The sequence below is a fragment of the Emydura macquarii genome, unplaced genomic scaffold (assembly GCF_026122565.2).
Source record: "Emydura macquarii macquarii isolate MOO-44397 ecotype Brisbane River unplaced genomic scaffold, CSIRO-AGI_Emac_v2 contig_2473, whole genome shotgun sequence".
NCBI classification, from domain to species: Eukaryota; Metazoa; Chordata; order Testudines; family Chelidae; genus Emydura; species Emydura macquarii.
In genome coordinates this window covers 5,650,675-5,669,922 of record NW_027132610.1, presented here as the reverse complement: position 1 = coordinate 5,669,922, position 19,248 = coordinate 5,650,675, and the positions used below count along the sequence as shown (strand labels likewise).

At 38.5% G+C, this 19,248-nt stretch overlaps 1 protein-coding gene across 3 annotated transcripts in view; it reads left to right on the top strand.

Moving 5' to 3' along the window:
* SACS (sacsin molecular chaperone) overlaps positions 1 to 13,645 on the top strand; it is a 118,616-nt gene extending 104,971 nt beyond the window's left edge. For all 3 annotated transcript variants that reach the window (XM_067562873.1, XM_067562874.1, XM_067562872.1), the window contains one exon: positions 262 to 13,645. In XM_067562873.1, the coding sequence (XP_067418974.1) occupies positions 262 to 11,822 (11,561 nt within the window). In that variant the 3' untranslated portion in view covers positions 11,823 to 13,645. The remainder of the gene's footprint in view (positions 1 to 261) is intronic.
* The last annotated feature ends 5,603 nt before the right edge of the window (positions 13,646 to 19,248 follow it).

Genomic DNA, 19,248 nt, shown 5'->3' with positions numbered 1-19,248 from the left:
TGTGCAAAACTAACATACTGATCAGTTGCAATCTGGTAATTGTTTCTGGTACTAATATGTAATGTACTTGATTTTAATCAACTCAGTAAAATCAGATGAGATATTTGAGTTCAGGTCTGAAATCATCGTTAGTGAACAAGCATAGAAATTGGGAAGTTTCCTGTCTTGCTTTTTCTGTTTCCTTTATGAAAAAAGTACAGAAAAAAATTTCTCCTGTATTGTTTGATTTTCATTGCCTCCTTTTTTTTATTTTGATTTCAGGAAGACCATGCACTCAACTACAGCTTCTGAACCCTGAACGATTTGCCCGGCTTATCAAAGAAGTTCTGAATACTGTGTGGCCTGGCAGAGACATGGTGGTACAATGGTATCCAGTTTCAGAAGATAAAAATCACCCATCTATTTCATGGCTTCAAATGGTCTGGAAGAAGCTATATATACACTTCTCTGAAGACTTGACTATGTTTGATGACATGCCTCTTATCCCGAAGATGCCACTAGGGGAAGACCAGGTTTTAGTGGAACTTATTAGACTTAGGACTCCCTCTACAATTATATTAGAAGATGAATCTGAGACACAGCTTCCAGGATTTTTAGCTGACATCATTCAAAAACTTGGTGGTGTTGTACTTAAGAAGCTAGACACCTCTATACAACATCCACTTTTAAAAAAATATGTACATCCACCATTACCAGGTGCTGTTTTGCAAATAATGGAGAAACTGTCATTTCAGAAACTGTCCAGTAAAGTTTCATCATTCCCTCCAGCACATAAAGATGCTCTTAGGAGATTCTTAGCTAGTTTAACTGATGTCAGTGAAAAAGAGAGACGACTTATTCAGGAGCTAGTGATATTTAAACAAATTGAACAATTATCTGATGAAGAGCTCACTGCTTTTACTGGATTAAAAGGTTGTAAAGTGTTGCATCACACTGCCAAACTTCCACCTGGTGTGAGACTTTCTGTTCCAATAATTGACAGCAGTGATGAAGCTACCATTCGTTTAGCTAACATATTAAAAGTAGAACAGCTAAAGAGCACAGATTGTCTAAAGTTTATTATACAGGATATTCAAAATGACTTTTATTCTTACGATGAAACAACAAAGATTATGCTCTGGGTTCTTGAAAATCTGACTTTCCTCAAAAATGAGAATACAGATGTGATAGATTGGCTGATATCACTAAAATTTATTCAGATTTCCCAAGGAAAGATAGTGTCAGCCAATGAACTTTTTGATCCTGAGGTAGAAGTACTGCAAAATCTGTTTTATGCTGAGGAGGAAATCTGCTTCCCACCTAGTATTTTTACAACTTCTTCAGATATTCTTCATTCTTTGAGACAAATAGGTTTAAAAAGTGAAAGCAGTCTTGAGGAAAAAGACATAATACAAGTGGCAAATAAAATTGAAAGTTTGCAAGGTGATTCTATCACAAGCCATGATGTACTGTTAAGAAAAGCTAGAACTCTGTTAATGATTTTGAACAAAAATCATACACTGCTGCAGACACCTGAGGCAAAATCAATCCTGAAAAAATTAAAATGGATTCCAGCATGTAAGGAAAGACCTCCAAACTATCCAGGATCTTTGGTTTGGAAAGGAGACCTTTGTAATCTTTGTTCACCACCAGAAATGTGTAATATAGCTCATGCAATTTTAGTTGGTTCATCAATTCCCTTGGTGGAAAGTGTCCATTTAAATATAGAAAAAGCACTTGGCATCTCCACCAAACCTAGCATAAAAGCAGTCCTAAAACACTTCAAAGTGGTGGTTGATTGGCACAGTTCTAAAACCTTTAGTGATGAAGACTATTATCAATTTCAGCATATTCTGCTTGAAATTTATGGATTTATGCATGATCATTTAGATGAAGGTAAAGATGTTTTTAAAGCCTTAAAATTTCCCTGGGTCTGGACTGGTAAAACATTTTGTTCCCTTACCCAGGCAGTAATAAAATCAGTACCTGATCTTGATCTCCAGCCTTATCTGCATAGTGTACCAAAAACTATGGCTAAATTCCACCTGTTGTTTAAAAGTTGTGGTTCTATTGAACAGTTGACACCGGACCATGTTTCCATGGTCATTCAGAAAATATATCTAAAGAGCGAGCAATGTCTCAGTGAAGAGGAGAGTAAACAAAATCTTCACATTATCCTGAATATTATAAGATGGCTATACAGCAGTCAGATTCCAGCAAGTTTGAATACACCTGTGCCTATATATTGTAGCAAACATCCTTTTAAGCTTGTAATGAAACCAATTCATGAATGTTGTTATTGTGATATCAAAGTTGATGACTTAAATGATTTGCTTGAAGATTCTGTGGAACCAATCATTCTGGTGCATGAAGACATACCCATGAAAACTGCAGAATGGTTAAATGTGCCATGCCTCAGTACAAGATTGATTAATCCAGAAAACATGGGATTTGAGCAATCTGGACAAAGAGAACCTCTCACTGTAAGAATTAAAAACATTTTGGAGGAATACCCTTCTGTTTCAGATACCTTTAAAGAGCTACTTCAAAATGCTGATGATGCCAATGCAACAGAATGTAATTTCATGATTGACATGAGAAGAAATATGAATATAAGGGAGAATCTTTTGGATCCAGGAATGGCAGCATGTCATGGACCTGCTTTGTGGTCATTCAACAATTCTGAATTTTCTGACTCAGATTTTCTAAATATAACTCGATTAGGCGAGTCTCTAAAAAGGGAAGAAGTTGATAAAGTAGGGAAATTTGGACTAGGGTTCAACTCTGTTTATCACATCACTGATATTCCCATCATTATGAGCCGAGAATTCATGATAATGTTTGATCCAAACATTAATCATCTCAGTAAACATATTAGAGACAAGTCTAATCCTGGGATCAAGATTAACTGGAGTAAGCAACAGAAAAGGCTGCGAAAATTTCCTAACCAGTTCAAGCCATTTATAGGTGTGTTTGGTTGTCAGCTACCATTAACTGTGGAGGCTCCTTACAGTTATAAAGGAACACTTTTCAGACTTTCCTTTAGAACTCAGCAGGAGGCTAACATGAGTGAAGTCAGCAGTACTTGCTACAATACAGCAGACATTTACTCTCTTGTGGATGAGTTTAGCATTTGTGGTCATAGACTGATAATATTCACTCAGAGTGTAAATTCAATGGTTCTGAAATATTTGAAAGTTGAGGAAGCTGACCCTGGTGTAGCACAAGATACAGTGACTATTAAAAAAAGTCTATGTTCTTCCAAAGCATTGACTGCACCTGTTGTAAGTGTTTTAAAGGAAGCAGCTAAACTCATGAAGACATGCAGCAGCAGTAATAGAAAGCTTCCCACTGAAACACCAAAGTCTTCATGCATCCTACAGATAGTAGTAGAGGAATTTCATCATGTATTTAGACGGATCGCTGATTTACAGTCTCCACTTTTCAGAGGTCCAGAAGATGACCCAACTTCTTTCTTTGAAATGGCTAAATCTGGACAGATGAAAAGGCCAGCTGAGGAACTGCCACAAAAAACAGTAGATTCTACAACTTGGCTCATATGTTCTTGCATGGATACTGGTGATGCTTTAAAATTTTCATTACATGAAAGTGGACGAAGACTAGGTCTTGTCCCTTGTGGTGGAGTAGGAGTACTGCTGTCTGAAACTCAAGACCTAAAGTGGATTGTGAAGCCTAATTGCAACAGCATTGGGGAAGTATTCTGCTATTTACCTCTACGAATAAAAACAGGTTTACCTGTTCACATCAATGGCTGTTTTGCTGTTACTTCAAATCGAAAAGAGATCTGGAAAACAGATACAAAAGGAAAATGGAACACAGTATTCATGAGGCATGTTATTGTAAAAGCCTATTTAGAAGCACTTTGTGTTTTACGTGACATGACACTCAATGGCGAGCTAGCTGACTACAGTTATTGTGCAGTGTGGCCAGATCCTGACTCAGTGCATGATGATTTTTCTGTTATATGTCAAGGGTTTTATGAAGACATAGCTCATGCAAAAGGCAAAGAAGGGATCAAAGTGTTTTCTGATGGTTCATCTTGGGTTTCCATGAAGAATGTGAGATTTTTAGATGACTCAATACTGAAACGTCCAGACATTGGACCTGCAGCCTTTAAGATCTTCCTCAAATACCTTAAAAAAACTGGATCAAAAAATCTTTGTGCTGTAGAGCTCCCATCTTGGGTAAAGGCAGGGTTTGAAGAAGCAGGATGTAAATATATACTACTAGAGAACACTTTCTCTGAGAGACAGTTCTTTTCTGAAGTCTTTTTCCCTAACATTCAGGAGGTTGATGCAGAGCTGCGTGATCCTTTGATGCGATATGTTCTGAATGAAAAGGTTGAGGAATTCTCAGGAATACTTCGTGTTACTCCATGTATTCCTTGTTCTTTTGATGGTCATTCTTTGGTTATACCTTCAAGATTGATTCACCCAGAAGGAAGAGTTGCAAAGTTATATGATGCTAAAGATGGAAGATTTCCTTATGGCAGCAGTCAGGATTACCTTAATCCAGTTATCTTGGTTAAACTTGTCCAGTTAGGTATGGCTAAGGATGATGTTTCATGGGAAGACCTAATAGAACGTGCAGAATCAGTAGCAGCAATTAATAGGAATGATCATGTTGCAGCCTGTCTCAGAAGCAGCATTATATTAAGTCTCATTGATGAAAAACTAAAATGTAGAGATCCTAGAGCTAAAGAATTTGCTGCAAAATGTCAGACAATCCCTTTCCTCCCATTCCTCACAAAACCAGCAGGTTTCTCATTACACTGGAAGGGTAATGACTTTCAGCCTGAAACAATGTTTTCAGCAACTGACCTTTTCACTGCTGATCATCAAGATATTGTTTGTCTTTTACAACCAGTTCTTAATGAAAATTCCCATTCCTTTAAAGGTTGTGGGGCCATATCGTTAGCTGTCAAAGATTTTTTGGGTTTACTTAAGAAACCAACTGTTAGTCTGGTCATAAATCAGTTGCAAGAAGTTGCAAAGTCATTTGATGGAATTACATTGTATCAGGAGAATATCACCAATGCTTGTTACAAATACCTCCATGAAGCAATGCTACAAAATGAAACAACAAAAGCAGTGATAATTGAAAAGTTGAAAAATTGTAGTTTCATTCTTGTTGAGAGTGCATATGTTGACCCAACAAAAGTGTGTTTTTATTTGAACTTTGAAGCAGCACCATATCTTTATCAATTGCCTAATAAATATAAAAATAGTTTCCGTGAATTATTTGAAAGTGTAAGTGTAAGACATGCTTTTACAGTTGAAGATTTTGCTCTAGTTCTTGAGTCTGTAAATCAAGAGAGGGGAAACAAACAACTAATAGAAAAGAATTTTCAGCTTTGTAGGAGAATCATTAGTGAAGGAATATGGAGTCTCATTAGAGAGAAGAAGCAAGAATTATGTGAGAAAAAATATGGTGAGATTCTGTTACCAGATACTCACCTGGCACTTTTACCTGCCAAAACTTTGTGTTACAATGACTGTCCTTGGATAAAAGTTAAAGATACAACTGTAAAATACTGTCATGCTGATATCCCTAGAGAAGTTGCAGTAAAGCTTGGTGCAGTACCAAAGCGACATAAAGCTTTAGAAAGATACGCCTCTAATATCTGTTTTACTACTCTTGGGACTGAGTTTGGACAGAAAGAAAAGTTGACAAGTAGAATTAAAAGCATTCTTAATGCCTATCCCTCTGAAAAAGAAATGCTGAAAGAGCTCCTTCAGAATGCAGATGATGCAAAAGCTACAGAAATCTGTTTTGTGTTTGATTCTAGACAACATCCAGTCGATAGAATATTTGATGAGAAATGGGCACCACTTCAAGGTCCAGCACTATGTGTATACAACAATCAGCCTTTTACTGAGGATGATATAAGAGGAATTCAGAACCTTGGAAAAGGTACTAAAGAAGGAAATCCATGTAAAACTGGACAATATGGTATAGGATTCAATTCCGTGTATCACATTACTGACTGCCCTTCTTTCATATCTGGTAATGATATACTCTGTATCTTTGATCCCCATGCTAGATATGCACCAGGTGCAACTTCAATGAGTCCTGGACGCATGTTTAGAGATTTAGATGCAGATTTCAGAACACAATTCTCAGATGTATTGGACCTTTATTTAGGAAATCACTTTAAAATGGATAATTGCACAATGTTTAGGTTTCCACTTCGAAATGCAGAAATGGCGAAAGTGTCAGAAATTTCCCCAGTTCCATGTTCAGATAGAATGGTCCAAAATCTTCTGGATAAGCTGCGCACAGATGGAGCAGAACTTCTAATGTTTTTGAATCATATGGAAAAAATTTCCATTTGTGAAATAGAAAAAACAACCGGAGCATTGAATGTGTTATATTCAGTAAAAGGCAAAATCACTGATGGAGACAGATTGAAACGGAAGCAATTCCATGCCTCTGTAATTGACAGCGTAACTAAAAAAAAGCAGTTAAATGAGATACCTGTGCAACAAATTACTTACACTATGGATACCGAAGACTCTGAAGGGAACCTTACATCTTGGTTAATATGTAATCGGTCAGGTTTTTCAGCTATGGAAAAGGTATCTAAGAGTGTTATATCAGCTCATAAGAATGAAGACATTACCCTTTTTCCACGTGGAGGAGTAGCTGCTTGCATTACTCACAACTACAAAAAACCACATAGGGCATTTTGTTTCTTACCTCTATCATTAGAAACTGGGTTACCTTTTCATGTGAATGGACATTTTGCTTTAGATTCTGCCAGAAGAAATCTGTGGCGGGATGATAATGGAGTTGGAGTAAGAAGTGACTGGAATAATAGCCTAATGACAGCACTAATAGCACCAGCCTATGTAGAACTACTGATTCAACTGAAAAAACGTTACTTTCCAGGCACTGATCCTACAGTATCAGTCTTGCAAAACACACCTGTTCATGTTGTGAAAGACACTTTGAAAAAGTTTTTGTCTTTCTTTCCAGTTAACAGACTTGATCTGCAGCCAGATTGGTATTGCTTAGTGAAAGCAGTTTACAGCTGCATTCATGAAGATTTGAAACGCCTCTTACCTGTTGTGCGGGCTCCAAATATTGATGGCTCTGATTTACATTCTGCAGTTATCATTACATGGGTTAACATGTCTGCCTCAAACAAAGGTAGGCCATTCTTTGACAATTTGCTACAAGATGAGTTGCACCACCTCAAAAATGTAGAGTACATCACAACACGTAAGACAGTAGCAGAAAATGTTTATAGACTCAAACATCTACTTTTAGAAATTGGATTCAATTTGGTATATAACTGTGATGAAACTGCAAATCTTTACCATTGTCTTGTAGATGCAGATATACCTGTCAGCTATGTGACTCCTGCTGATGTCCGATTTTTTTTGATGACCTTTTCTTCTCCGGACTCTAATTGCCACATTGGAAAGTTGCCTTGTCGTCTTCAACAGACAAACCTGAAACTCTTCCACAGCCTAAAACTTCTGGTTGACTATTGCTTTAAGGATGCAGAAGAAAATGAAATCCAAATTGAGGGATTGCCACTTCTTATTACACTTGACAATGTCTTGCAAGTTTTTGATTCAAAGCGGCCAAAGTTCTTAACAACGTATCATGAACTGATTCCATCTCGCAAGGATCTGTTTATGAACACCCTGTATTTGAGATACAGTAATATTTTACTTAGCTGTGATGTAGCAAAAGCTTTTGATATCACAAGCTTTGCTGATTTATTATCATCTGTGCTGCCTCGAGAATATAAAACCAGAAGTTGTGTACGATGGAAAGAAAATTTTGCAAGTGAATCTTGGCTTAAAAATGCATGGCATTTTATCAGTGAATCTGTAAATGTTAAGGAAGACCAAGAAGATATGAAACCAAAATTTGATGATGTTGTTGATACTTTGAAGGATTGGGCTTTGCTTCCAGGTACAAAGTTTACTGTCTCAGTCAATCAGCTTGTTGTGCCAGAGTGTGATGTCTTGCTGCCCCTTAGCCTAATGCATATAGCTGTTTTCCCAAATGCTCAGAGTGATAAAGTTTTCCATGCTTTAATGAAAACTGGCTGTATTCAGCTTGCATTGAACAAAATATGCTCCAAAGATAATGTTTTAGTGCCTCTGTTGTCAGAATACACAGCAAATATAGATAATCCATCAAACATTCTGAAAGCCATACATTATATGGTCCAGACCTCGACATTTAAGACTGAAAAATTAGCAGAAAGTGATTTTGAGGCCCTCTTAATGTACTTCAGTTGCCATTTAAGTCATTTGATGTCTCAGGATGACATTAAAATTTTAAAGTCTCTTCCATGCTATAAATCCATTAGTGGTCGATACATCAGTATTTCAAAATATGGAACATGTTACATACTCACAAAAAGTATTCCTTCAGTTGAAGTGGATAGGTGGACACAGTCAACTTCATCTGCCTTTCTTGAAGAAAAAGTTAACTTGAAAGACTTGTACACTGTGCTTGGTTGTGTCCCTGTGGATGATCTTGAAGTGTATTTGAAGCACCTTTTACCAAAGATTGAAAGTCTGTCTTACGATGCAAAGGTAGAACACCTGATCTGCTTAAAAAACAGACTCTCTGGCATTGAGGAATCTTCAGAAATAAAGGATCAGCTGTTTGAAAAGCTGGAAAACTTTTTGATAATTCATGATGCAAGTAATAGACTAAAACCTGCAAAACATTTTTATGACAGAACTGTAAAAGTCTTTGAAGTTATGCTGCCTGAAAAATTGTTCATACCTCAAGATTTTTTTAAGAGACTGGAACACCTCACAAAACCGAAGAATCAAGGGGCATTCCTTACATCATGGGTAACATTCCTGCGGAATATAGGACTAAAATACATTATTTCCCAGCAGCAGTTACTACAGTTTGCTAAGGAGATCAGTATGAGAGCGAACACTGAAAGCTGGTCTAAGGAAACTTTGCAAAATACAGTTGATATCCTCCTTCATCACATATTCCAGGAAAGAACAGATTTATTATTGGGAAACTTCCTAAAAGAATTATCTTTAATTCCTTTTTTGTGCCCCGAGTGTGCTCCTGCTGAAATTGTCAGATTTCATCCTCAATATCAAGAGGTTAATGGAACACTTCCTCTTATAAGATTCAATGGAGCACAAGTAAACCCTAAATTCAAACAGACGGATGTGTTACAATTGCTGTGGACTTCATGTCCCATTCTTCCTGAAAAAGCAACTCCTTTAAGTATCAAAGAACAGGAAGGAAGCAGTCTTGGTCCACAAGAACAGCTTGAGCAGGTGTTAACTATGCTTAATGTTAACTTGGATCCTCCTCTGGATAAAGTTATCAATAACTGCAGAAATATATGCAATATAACAACTTTAGATGAGGACATGGTGAAAACCAGAGTTAAGGTACTAAGGAGTATCTATGAATTTCTCAGTACAGAGAAAAGGGAATTCCGCTTTCAGCTTCGAGGGGTTGCTTTTGTGATGGTGGAAGAAGGTTGGAAGCTCCTGAAGCCTGAAGAGGTAGTAATAAATCTTGAGTATGAATCTGATTTTAAGCCTTACCTTTACAAACTTCCTTTAGAACTTGGCACCTTCCACCAGTTATTTAAACACTTAGGTACCGAAGATGTTATTTCAACAAAGCAGTATGTTGAGGTTCTGAGTCGCATATTCAAGAACTCTGAAGGAAAACAATTGGATCCTAATGAAATGCGCACAGTTAAAAGAGTTGTTTCTGGCCTGTTTAAAAGTCTGCAAAATGATTCTGTTAAGGTTAGAAGTGACCTTGAGAATGTGAGGGATCTTGCCCTTTACCTTCCCAGTCAAGATGGTAGATTAGTAAAGTCAAGTATCTTAGTTTTTGATGATGCACCACATTACAAAAGTAGAATACAAGGTAACATTGGTGTGCAGATGCTTGTTGATCTTAGCCAGTGTTATTTAGGAAAAGATCATGGTTTTCACACTAAACTGATAATGCTGTTTCCTCAGAAACTGAGGCCTCGCCTACTTAGCAGTATTCTCGAAGAATTGTTGGATGAAGAGTCTCCCAAAACATGTCAGTTTGGAGCATTATGTTCTCTACAGGGAAGGTTGCAGTTACTATTATCTTCTGAACAGTTCATCACAGGACTCATTAGAATTATGAAGCATGAAAATGACAATGCTTTCCTAGCCAATGAAGAAAAGGCCATAAGACTGTGCAAAGCCTTGCGAGAAGGCTTGAAAGTTTCCTGTTTTGAGAAGTTGCAAACAACATTAAGGGTTAAAGGTTTTACTCCTATTGCCCACAGTAAAAGTGAAACATTTGCTTTTTTGAAGAGATTTGGGAATGCAGTAATACTGCTTTATATACAGCACTCAGACAGCAAAGACATAAATTTTCTCTTAGCATTAGCAATGACCCTGAAATCTGCAACTGACAATCTAATTTCTGATACCTCATATTTAATTGCCATGTTGGGTTGCAATGATATTTACAGAATTAGTGAGAAGCTTGACAGTTTAGGAGTGAAGTATGATTCCTCAGAACCATCAAAACTTGAATTACCTATGCCTGGCACTCCTATACCAGCTGAAATTCATTACACTCTCCTTATGGATCCCATGAATGTTTTTTATCCAGGTGAATATGTTGGTTACCTTGTTGATGCTGAAGGTGGTGATATATATGGATCATACCAACCAACATATACATATGCAATCATTGTACAAGAAGTAGAAAGGGAAGATGATGAAAATTCCAGTTTTTTAGGCAAGATTTATCAGATCGATATTGGATATAGTGAGTATAAAATAGTGAGCTCTCTTGACTTGTACAAGTTTTCAAGACCCGATGAAAGTTCTCATAGTAGGGACAGTGCACCCTCTACCCCAACTAGTCCTACAGAATTTCCAGCACATGGACCTAGGACAGTTCCTCCTCTTTTCTCTGGTAGAGAGAGCCACAAAACAACATCTTCAAAACATCACTCTCCCAAAAAGATTAAGCCAAATTCTTTGCCAGAAATATTAAGAGAAGTGACATCAGTGATTGAACAGGCTTGGAAACTTCCAGAATCTGAAAGGAAAAAGATAATAAGAAGGCTGTATCTTAAGTGGCATCCAGATAAAAATTCAGAGAACCTTGATATCGCCAATGAAGTTTTCAAACATTTACAGAATGAGATTAACAGACTAGAAAAACAGGCCTTTATAGATCAAAATACAGACAGAGCATCAAGACGAACATTTTCATCTTCAGCTTCTCGGTTTCAGTCAGACAAATTTTCATTTCAAAGATTTTATACTTCATGGAATCAAGAAGCAACAAGCCATAAAGCTGAAAGACAACAGTATAAAGAAAAGTGTCCATCTTCCACAGGGCCATCTTACTCTGCACGTTTCTTTGTACCACCTACATTCAAGTCAGTTGGGAATCCTGTGGAAGCACGTAGGTGGCTTAGGCAAGCTCGAGCAAACTTTTCAGCTGCAAGAAATGACCTTCATAAAAATGCTAATGAATGGGTGTGCTTCAAATGCTATCTTTCCACTAAATTAGCCTTGATTGCAGCCGACTATGCTGTAAGAGGTAAATCAGATAAAGATGTAAAACCAACTGCACTTGCACAAAAAATAGAGGAATATAGTCAACAACTTGAAGGACTTACAAATGATGTTCACACACTGGAAGCTTATGGAGTAGATAGCTTAAAAACTCGATATCCTGATTTGCTTCCCTTTCCACAGATTCCAAATGACCGTTTCACTTCCGAAGTTGCCATGAGAGTGATGGAGTGTACTGCTTGTATTATAATAAAACTTGAAAACTTTATACAACAAAAAGTATGAGAGATTTGAAAAAGTTAGAAAATTGTACTCTCAAGACCTAGATATTTAATGTGATGGGATACAATGTAATTTGCAGATTACTGTATTTCTAAGAGGTTACACTTACCAGATAGCTTAGAAATACAATACAATGCGCATGTTTGGATGGTACTGAAGTATTTAGAATTTAAATCAATTTAAGCAGACATTTTCCTTTTATTGAGCCTACTGTAAAGCAAACTGTAAAACATGAATATTTTAAAATTTGCAGGGAGATTGAGCTAGAAAGTAGCTGTTTGTACAGTACATTAGTTAAAATTACACATTATTGAACTGCACTTTATGTAACCAAAGCTTAGTGGTATGTTAGATGAAGTTTGTATATAAACTTAGATTTTATTTCATTTAACAAGCTTCCAAAAAGGCGGTGTCATTTTTTAATATACTGATCAGACTGGACATATTACTAAATGAAAAAAATAAAATAACTTTGGAGAGGAATCACTCCAGACCATTTTTTCTTTTGTGTTCCATGGACATTGATGTCTCTCATAGTAGTATTCATATCAGCTGGATCTGATTATCAGTTTGCTGCAGTATTACATCCTGAATGTTTAAAGGATAATACAGTACCTTTGAAATGGTACAATATTTTAATCCTCATTAATGTTACTTGATTTAACATACAACATTGTGTAGTGCATTGAATGCATTTACTTAATTATAAAATTATTAGGTATTTAATTTACTGTTTCTGTTTAAGAGCCTGTGATTGTTTATTTAATGAAAACTGCATGATGATAACCTGGAATAGATGACCTTTGTTGTACAGAGTTTTATTAAGGATTTTTGAAAATTATACACCAAAACTAATTTCTCAAATGTCTAAATGGTTGAGTTTTGTGTTTCTGTATATATATATTTTCCACAAACAAACATTGAAAATATAGTATGACTTGGTAATCCATTATTTGGTATATAACAGGCAATATCTTTTGTTACATGTCAAAAGGTGCTGCAATGTAATGCTCTTTTTATTTTGTCCTTCACTATGGCACTAGAGATGTTTGATTTTTAGTTCACTTTCTTTTATAAATTGTAATATTTCTAGTAATGTCATGTAATGTATTCGACATTAGATATTTGTAAAGAATTATGGGAACTTGTAAATAGAAAAATGTTGTTTGTTTTTTGTTCCAAATCTGCCACATTTAACATAAATATTAATCATTTCCCAGTGACACAGTTGTCATAACTGTTTACTTGCTAGCACAGTGAAACTGTAATTTCAGTTACAGAATGTAAAGGCAAACAGATAACAACATGATCTTATGGGGTGCTGTGGGTGCAGCAGAATTGTAATCCAAAAGAGAAAATGCTGACAAAGACTTTTTCAGTTTCATGCACATAAATAAGGGCTTCTTGTGTTCAGAAATCTCACAAGTAATTATTGATAATAGGAAGAAATTACGCTGTTTGGAAAACTGTATTGCTTCTGGCTGTGAAGCCATGTGATTATTTCTGCTGTTATATTAAGTGCCATAACTTTAATAAAAAAAAAATACAAACACATACTTAAATCTGGCATTTGGATTTATAAACAGTCTTGGATTTATAAACAAGCCCAGTTTTAACCAATGAGTTCAAGAATGGCTATACTTGGTCAGACAAATGGTCCATCTAGCCCAGTATCCCGTCTTCCGAGAGCGGCCAATGCCAGGGGCTTCAGAGGGAATGAACAGAACAGGTAATTATCAAGTGGTCCATCCCGTCACCCATTCTCAGCTTCTGGGAATTGAACAATTGTACAATTTGCATCAGCATATTAAAAAGAAAATTATGCAGGTGAATATTTTTTTCTTTAATGATTCATATGCCACTTTTTGCAGTTCACTGAAAGATGTAATTTTTGCTGATCTTGAGCAATAATTAGTAACCAGATAAAATGAAAAGCTTAGGTGTGGTCATGAAATAAAGTAATTTATTCCTCACAGCTTTTAAATGGGTAGTATTAAGGATCAGGTAATTTTTATGGTAATTGTGATATGAAAAAATGTTCAATGTATGCAAGATATTTGTTTGTCACTAAAATTATTAGCCACAAAAAAGACACTGATTATAGTATTTTTCATTCTAAATTAATGTAAAATACCACCACATGGAATAGTGTAAAGGAAAGCATAATCATAGGAGCAATTTGAATACTGTTCAAAGACTTTTTTCAGGGAAAATCTTTTAAATGAATAGCTATGAGTGAAAATATGTGCTTGCCTCATAAAAAGCGATATTATGTGAACCCTTTAAAACTGTTGTGCAACATCGTATTGAATTAGCTTTGTTAATCACATTTTATATGTTACTGAGTGCTGATAATGTGTTAGAGAAAACCAGTCCTTGCTTTGAGTGGTTTGCAGTCTTAAACTTCAGATGTTGAACTGCAGCAAGCAAAGAATCTGAATATACAGAACATTCACACATTGCTTCATTGCCAGTGATATTGACGGTTTTATCCTGGGATAATGCAACCAATAAGTTACAACATTTGTGTATGCCTATACTAAGGCATGTTGACATATCTACTGCTCCTAACTAGTGCCTATGGTATTAATATTTAATATGGCACAGTATTTATTAATATGGTACTATATTAATAAATCATGGGTGTCTTACTTGAAAGTCTGCATTGCTTTTTGTTTGGGTTTGGTGCCTATCTCATTCCACTAATCCTAAATAATACCTCCTCATAAGGCCTAAAAGTAGTCAAAATGCTGCACTAGTTACTGTGCAGGAAGGCAACCCAGCAGAAAAACTGACTGCACAGGTGCATTTTGCATCCTTATCTGGGGAAAAATGTTGGTTTACTTCCTCATTCTTGATTGGTTCTACCAAAAACTGAGAGAAGTGTAGGAATGACATAATCTTTCCTGACGAACTTTTGCATGTAAACTCTGGAAAAGCCGTATGTGGTGGCTCTTTGGAGACTTCTGTGGAAATGAACAATGGGAATGTCATGCAGAAATAGGCATGACAGGTGGGCCTACGCACTGCACAATCCAAATCCTATGGTGCAGCCAGGAGTGTGCACTATTCATCTCCTTCCTAGAAGTAAAATAAACTTCAGAAATGTATCCTCCGCCTCAGTCCCCCAAAAGAGTAAGAGCTGTAAGGAGCTTAGGCTAGGATGGGATGATTGTTACAGAATCCATAGGAATCATACTTTTAGTAGTTGACTGAACTTCAGGAATAGGGTTGGCAGAGCACAAGTGAAATATTCACTCATGTGACTCCTCCAAGTTTTCATATCATACCACAGCAATAGTATGTGTAAAAGATTTATGGCTTATTTTTTTTACATAATCTGATATAATTATAAATGTTCCATGAAATATATAAAAATTTCTATGGAAAGACTTTGTTTTTAAAGAAGTAACATCCCTTGCAATATTTGCAACCTAATCTCTCCTGAATCTTGTTTATATGCTGCAGGAGTGAGTGGTACTCAGCTTTTTTCCATTGTTGGGTGGTTTTTTAAGCAAAGTTATAGTATCACTGAGAATCCAGAACTACACTGATTGAAATGCCAGGTTTTAAATGTTGTATTGCTTGGTCTTAGCTTGATAACTGCTAAACCAGCATTGTGCAAAGTGAATACTATAAAAAGTAAATAAACAGCATACAGTGTGAAAATTAAAGTAGATATTTAAAATTTTTAATTTTTAATACTCTGAAAACTAAGTAACCAAAATAAATCTGGTTTTAAAAAGACATTGGATGTTTAACATAGCAATATCACTTTCAACAAGATGTAGGATTAACATATTTAACCATGAGCATGGCCATATGCGGGTGGTGGCCAAACTGTGGCTCGTGAGCCGCATGCTGCTCTTTTACAGGTAAAGTGTGGCTCGCAGAGACCCCAATGCCGCTCCCCCCAGTCTCTGTCTACTATACCTGGGTGAGGAGCTCAGAGCTTCTGCTCTGCGGCAGGGTGGTGGGGCTAGAGGTTTCTGCCCAGCAGGGAGAGGAGTCTCAGGGTGTAGGCCTATAACCACCCTAAGGTACATGTATGGTTATGTATATAGTTTGGTATAATTGATAGAGATCATTTAACAAAATGGAGTTTTACAAGGTTTTGTCCCCTGCTGTGGCAACTGTCACAAACTGTCACTTGGCACAAAGCCAAGTTCTCTATTCTGCCTAGTGACAGTTGGAAAGGAGCGGGAAACCCCTTTTCTTAGTAGGTCCCTGTCCATCAAGGGGACCTAGGTGAAAAGGTCAGCTAAGACAGTTGGTCTAGTCTGCCCAGTAACATCTCTCTAGCCAATCGGAGGCCAGGGCTGGCTATGAAGTGCCGTGTGCATAAGCCTAAGGTGCCGTGTGCACAAGCTTATAGTGCTGAGTGCAAAGGATAGTGCCGTGTGCACACCCTTTCAGAGCGGGAAAATCCCAGCCCTATGATTGGATCTCTAACCATCGGCCAAAAACTATATAGGTCCACAGCACCTAGTAACGGGTGCTGTCCATTCTAGTGACAGTCTGTGTGGGGATACTCGTTGTGGTTACTGTGGGTAGGCCTCTTCGGACCTGGAATCGAAGCAGACGACATCGGACCTGGGACTGAAGCAGACGAGACCAGAGCATCGGACCTGGGACTGAAGCAGACGTGACCAGATCGTACCATCAACGCCAGGAGGGGCGAAGAAATACCGTGAGCGTGTAACATCAAGCCACAAAAAGACTCTTGGGGCGGGGTTAAGTTGCCTTCGGGTTGTGTTTGGGTACTTGGGTCCGGGGTTCAACCCCTCTGTCTAGACCCTCGTGCTTTTGTTAAGTTGTCATTCAATAAATTACCCCATTTGTTTTGGAAGGACTATCTGCGTCTGTCGTTCATACGTATGCCGTTGATAGATGCGTCCAGAACAAAGATCCCTCACCCTAAATAACTGTTCACAGGGTTAACAGATTTGGCGACCACGACGGGACATACTGGTTAGCACGTTAAACGTTGGCCAGGAGTCCTTTCCGTTTTACACCATTTGTTATTTGGCACGGTACGGAGTCTAGAAGCAGCCACTGCTGCGAGGGAGGGTTCAGTGAATTTGATCCAAGCCTGATCAACTTGGTGACAGGGCACTACCGTCCTACCGCAGGGGTATTGTTATCTTGAGTCTGCGACTCCATTGAGTATTGGCACCCATACTGCTACACCACCCAGTGAAACCGCAGGGACGCTTGAGGTTTTACTGGCACACACTGTCATATATTGAATAAAGGCCCGTTGCCACACTAGGCGGGGCAACGTTAATAGGTTACCTCAGTTAGCAGTACCCACTCGGGGAAGCTAACACCGGGAGGAACGTTCAGGTGCCTCCTCGATTGGTCCATCGGGGATCTGACGCCCAGGAGGAAGAGTACGGCTGGTGGAGGGAGCTCCCAGCAACGGCTCTGTAGGAGGCTAGGCCTCAAATCCTGCCTGGCATAGGTAAAGGTTGGGTTAGCGGAGGACTAGCTTCCGTGGGGACCTGTAAAAAGCACAAGGGTGCAAGGCTAGGCAAGACGCCTAGAAGCCGGTCTGAGCCCAAAGGCTAGACTCGGTTGGAATCCGCGGTTGGTGAACGCCGCGAGGTACAGTTAAAGTGTTCAAGCTCAAGGAAGCTTGTAGTGGGAGAACAGAGTCCGTAGGGGGTGTACCCCAACTCTGCAATCGAAGGATCCAGGATGGCCAGAACAAGCAGCAACAATAAAGATGTGTTGGAGCGTGAACTTATTGATCTTGCCAAGGGACCGAATGTGTGGGAAGGTGAAACCTTTGGGGAGAAGCCATTAGATGAGTTTAGATCTCTGTGGGAAGCCTTTAGTGGGTCAAAATCTAGAAGATCTAAGAAAAGGGCGATGTTATATGGGTTGTATACGGTTGCACGGGAACTAGAGAGTAACAACCAAAGACTAGCTGCCCAAATGTGCACGGGAGCCACTGCCCTACAGGCTTGTGAGGCCCGAGTGCGGGAAATGGTGGTTGAGCGGGAAAATGTGGCTGCAGAACGTCGCAGAATAGAGGAAAACAACGCGGTGCGAGATATGGTGCAGATAAAACAAATTGAAAGATTAGAGGGAAAAGTTGCAGAGATTAAAACTGCATTGAAGGAAAAAGACCGTAAGGTTCTTAAGGTGACCCAAGAACTAGAAGACTCCACAGCAGCAGTAAAAAAATTGGTTCGGGAGTTAAAGGAGGGAAAGAAAGGGGCAGATCATACAGGGTGCGAGAAAAAGCTTGCCCAGGTTCAGTTAGAGTTGCAGGAAGCCAGGGGGCTACTGCAGGGTAAAGCCAAAAGTAAATCACAAAATAGACGTAGCATCAGTAGGCCAAAGCGCGTCTATTTTAGCGAGGGAGAGGGGGTAAGCTCTGATGAATCAGATTTCGGGGTGCCTGAATTGTGGGAGACAAAACCCGCAACTTATCCGTCGGCTCCAGGGGAGGAAAGCCCTTTACTCGCGGGGGGGGGAGTTAGATCCTCGACCCCAATAAATCCTGATTGTATATGGATGCAGGAGGGGAATTGTAACTCTTTAAGTCCTGTATGTGCAGGGGAAGGTAGTGAAAAGTTTTCAAATAACTTAGGGTCTGTGGGGGGTGTACCCCAACCCTATGGGAACGAAATGATAAATGTAAATGAAAATGTTAATGTTAATGTGAATGCAATGCAAGGTTCAATGTATCAACCCTCGGTTCCTGTAAATCCGGTAACAACAACTATTATAAGAAGACCTAATGTACCTAATGAAATAAGACAGGAGGTTAAAAGTTACACACCTGAACAGGCCAGGGCAATGGGGAAAACAATTGGCCCATTGAGCCGGGGTACTGTAATTGATTGGATTGCACGGGTGGGAGAAACAGCGTATCTTAAGGTGGATGATGTGGTGGCCCTGATCCGCGAGTGCATGTCAGCTGAGGAATTTTCAAGTTTGCCCAGTGACATCCAACTCGGTACTATTAGAGATCTAGAAGAAATGTTAAAAAGAGTCCTGCAATTTTATAGACCTGGTCAAAGTATAGTGGGGTTATATTACGGTGAAAAACAGCGTCCCCATGAGCGCCCTGAACCATATATGTTAAGAAAGAAAATATTATATAAAATGTCAGGGGCAAATATAGTGGACACACCTGGGTACAGGGAAGAAGTTATAAGGGGATTAACACCATTGTTAAAAATTGCTTTGGGACCACTTGACCCCCTAGATTATACCCTACCTGAAATAGAGGAGAAAATCAGGAATGTGTATGAGTTACATGCGGAGGCATATGGCTGTGCACGTACACAACCAGCAGGTCGTAATTGGCATACAGAGACATATGGCTCGGCAAGAACACAGCCAGCAGGCCGTAATTATGGTAGGGAGGAGCAGGATAAAAATAAGGAGGGGTTAGGAAAAAGAGCTTATGGTA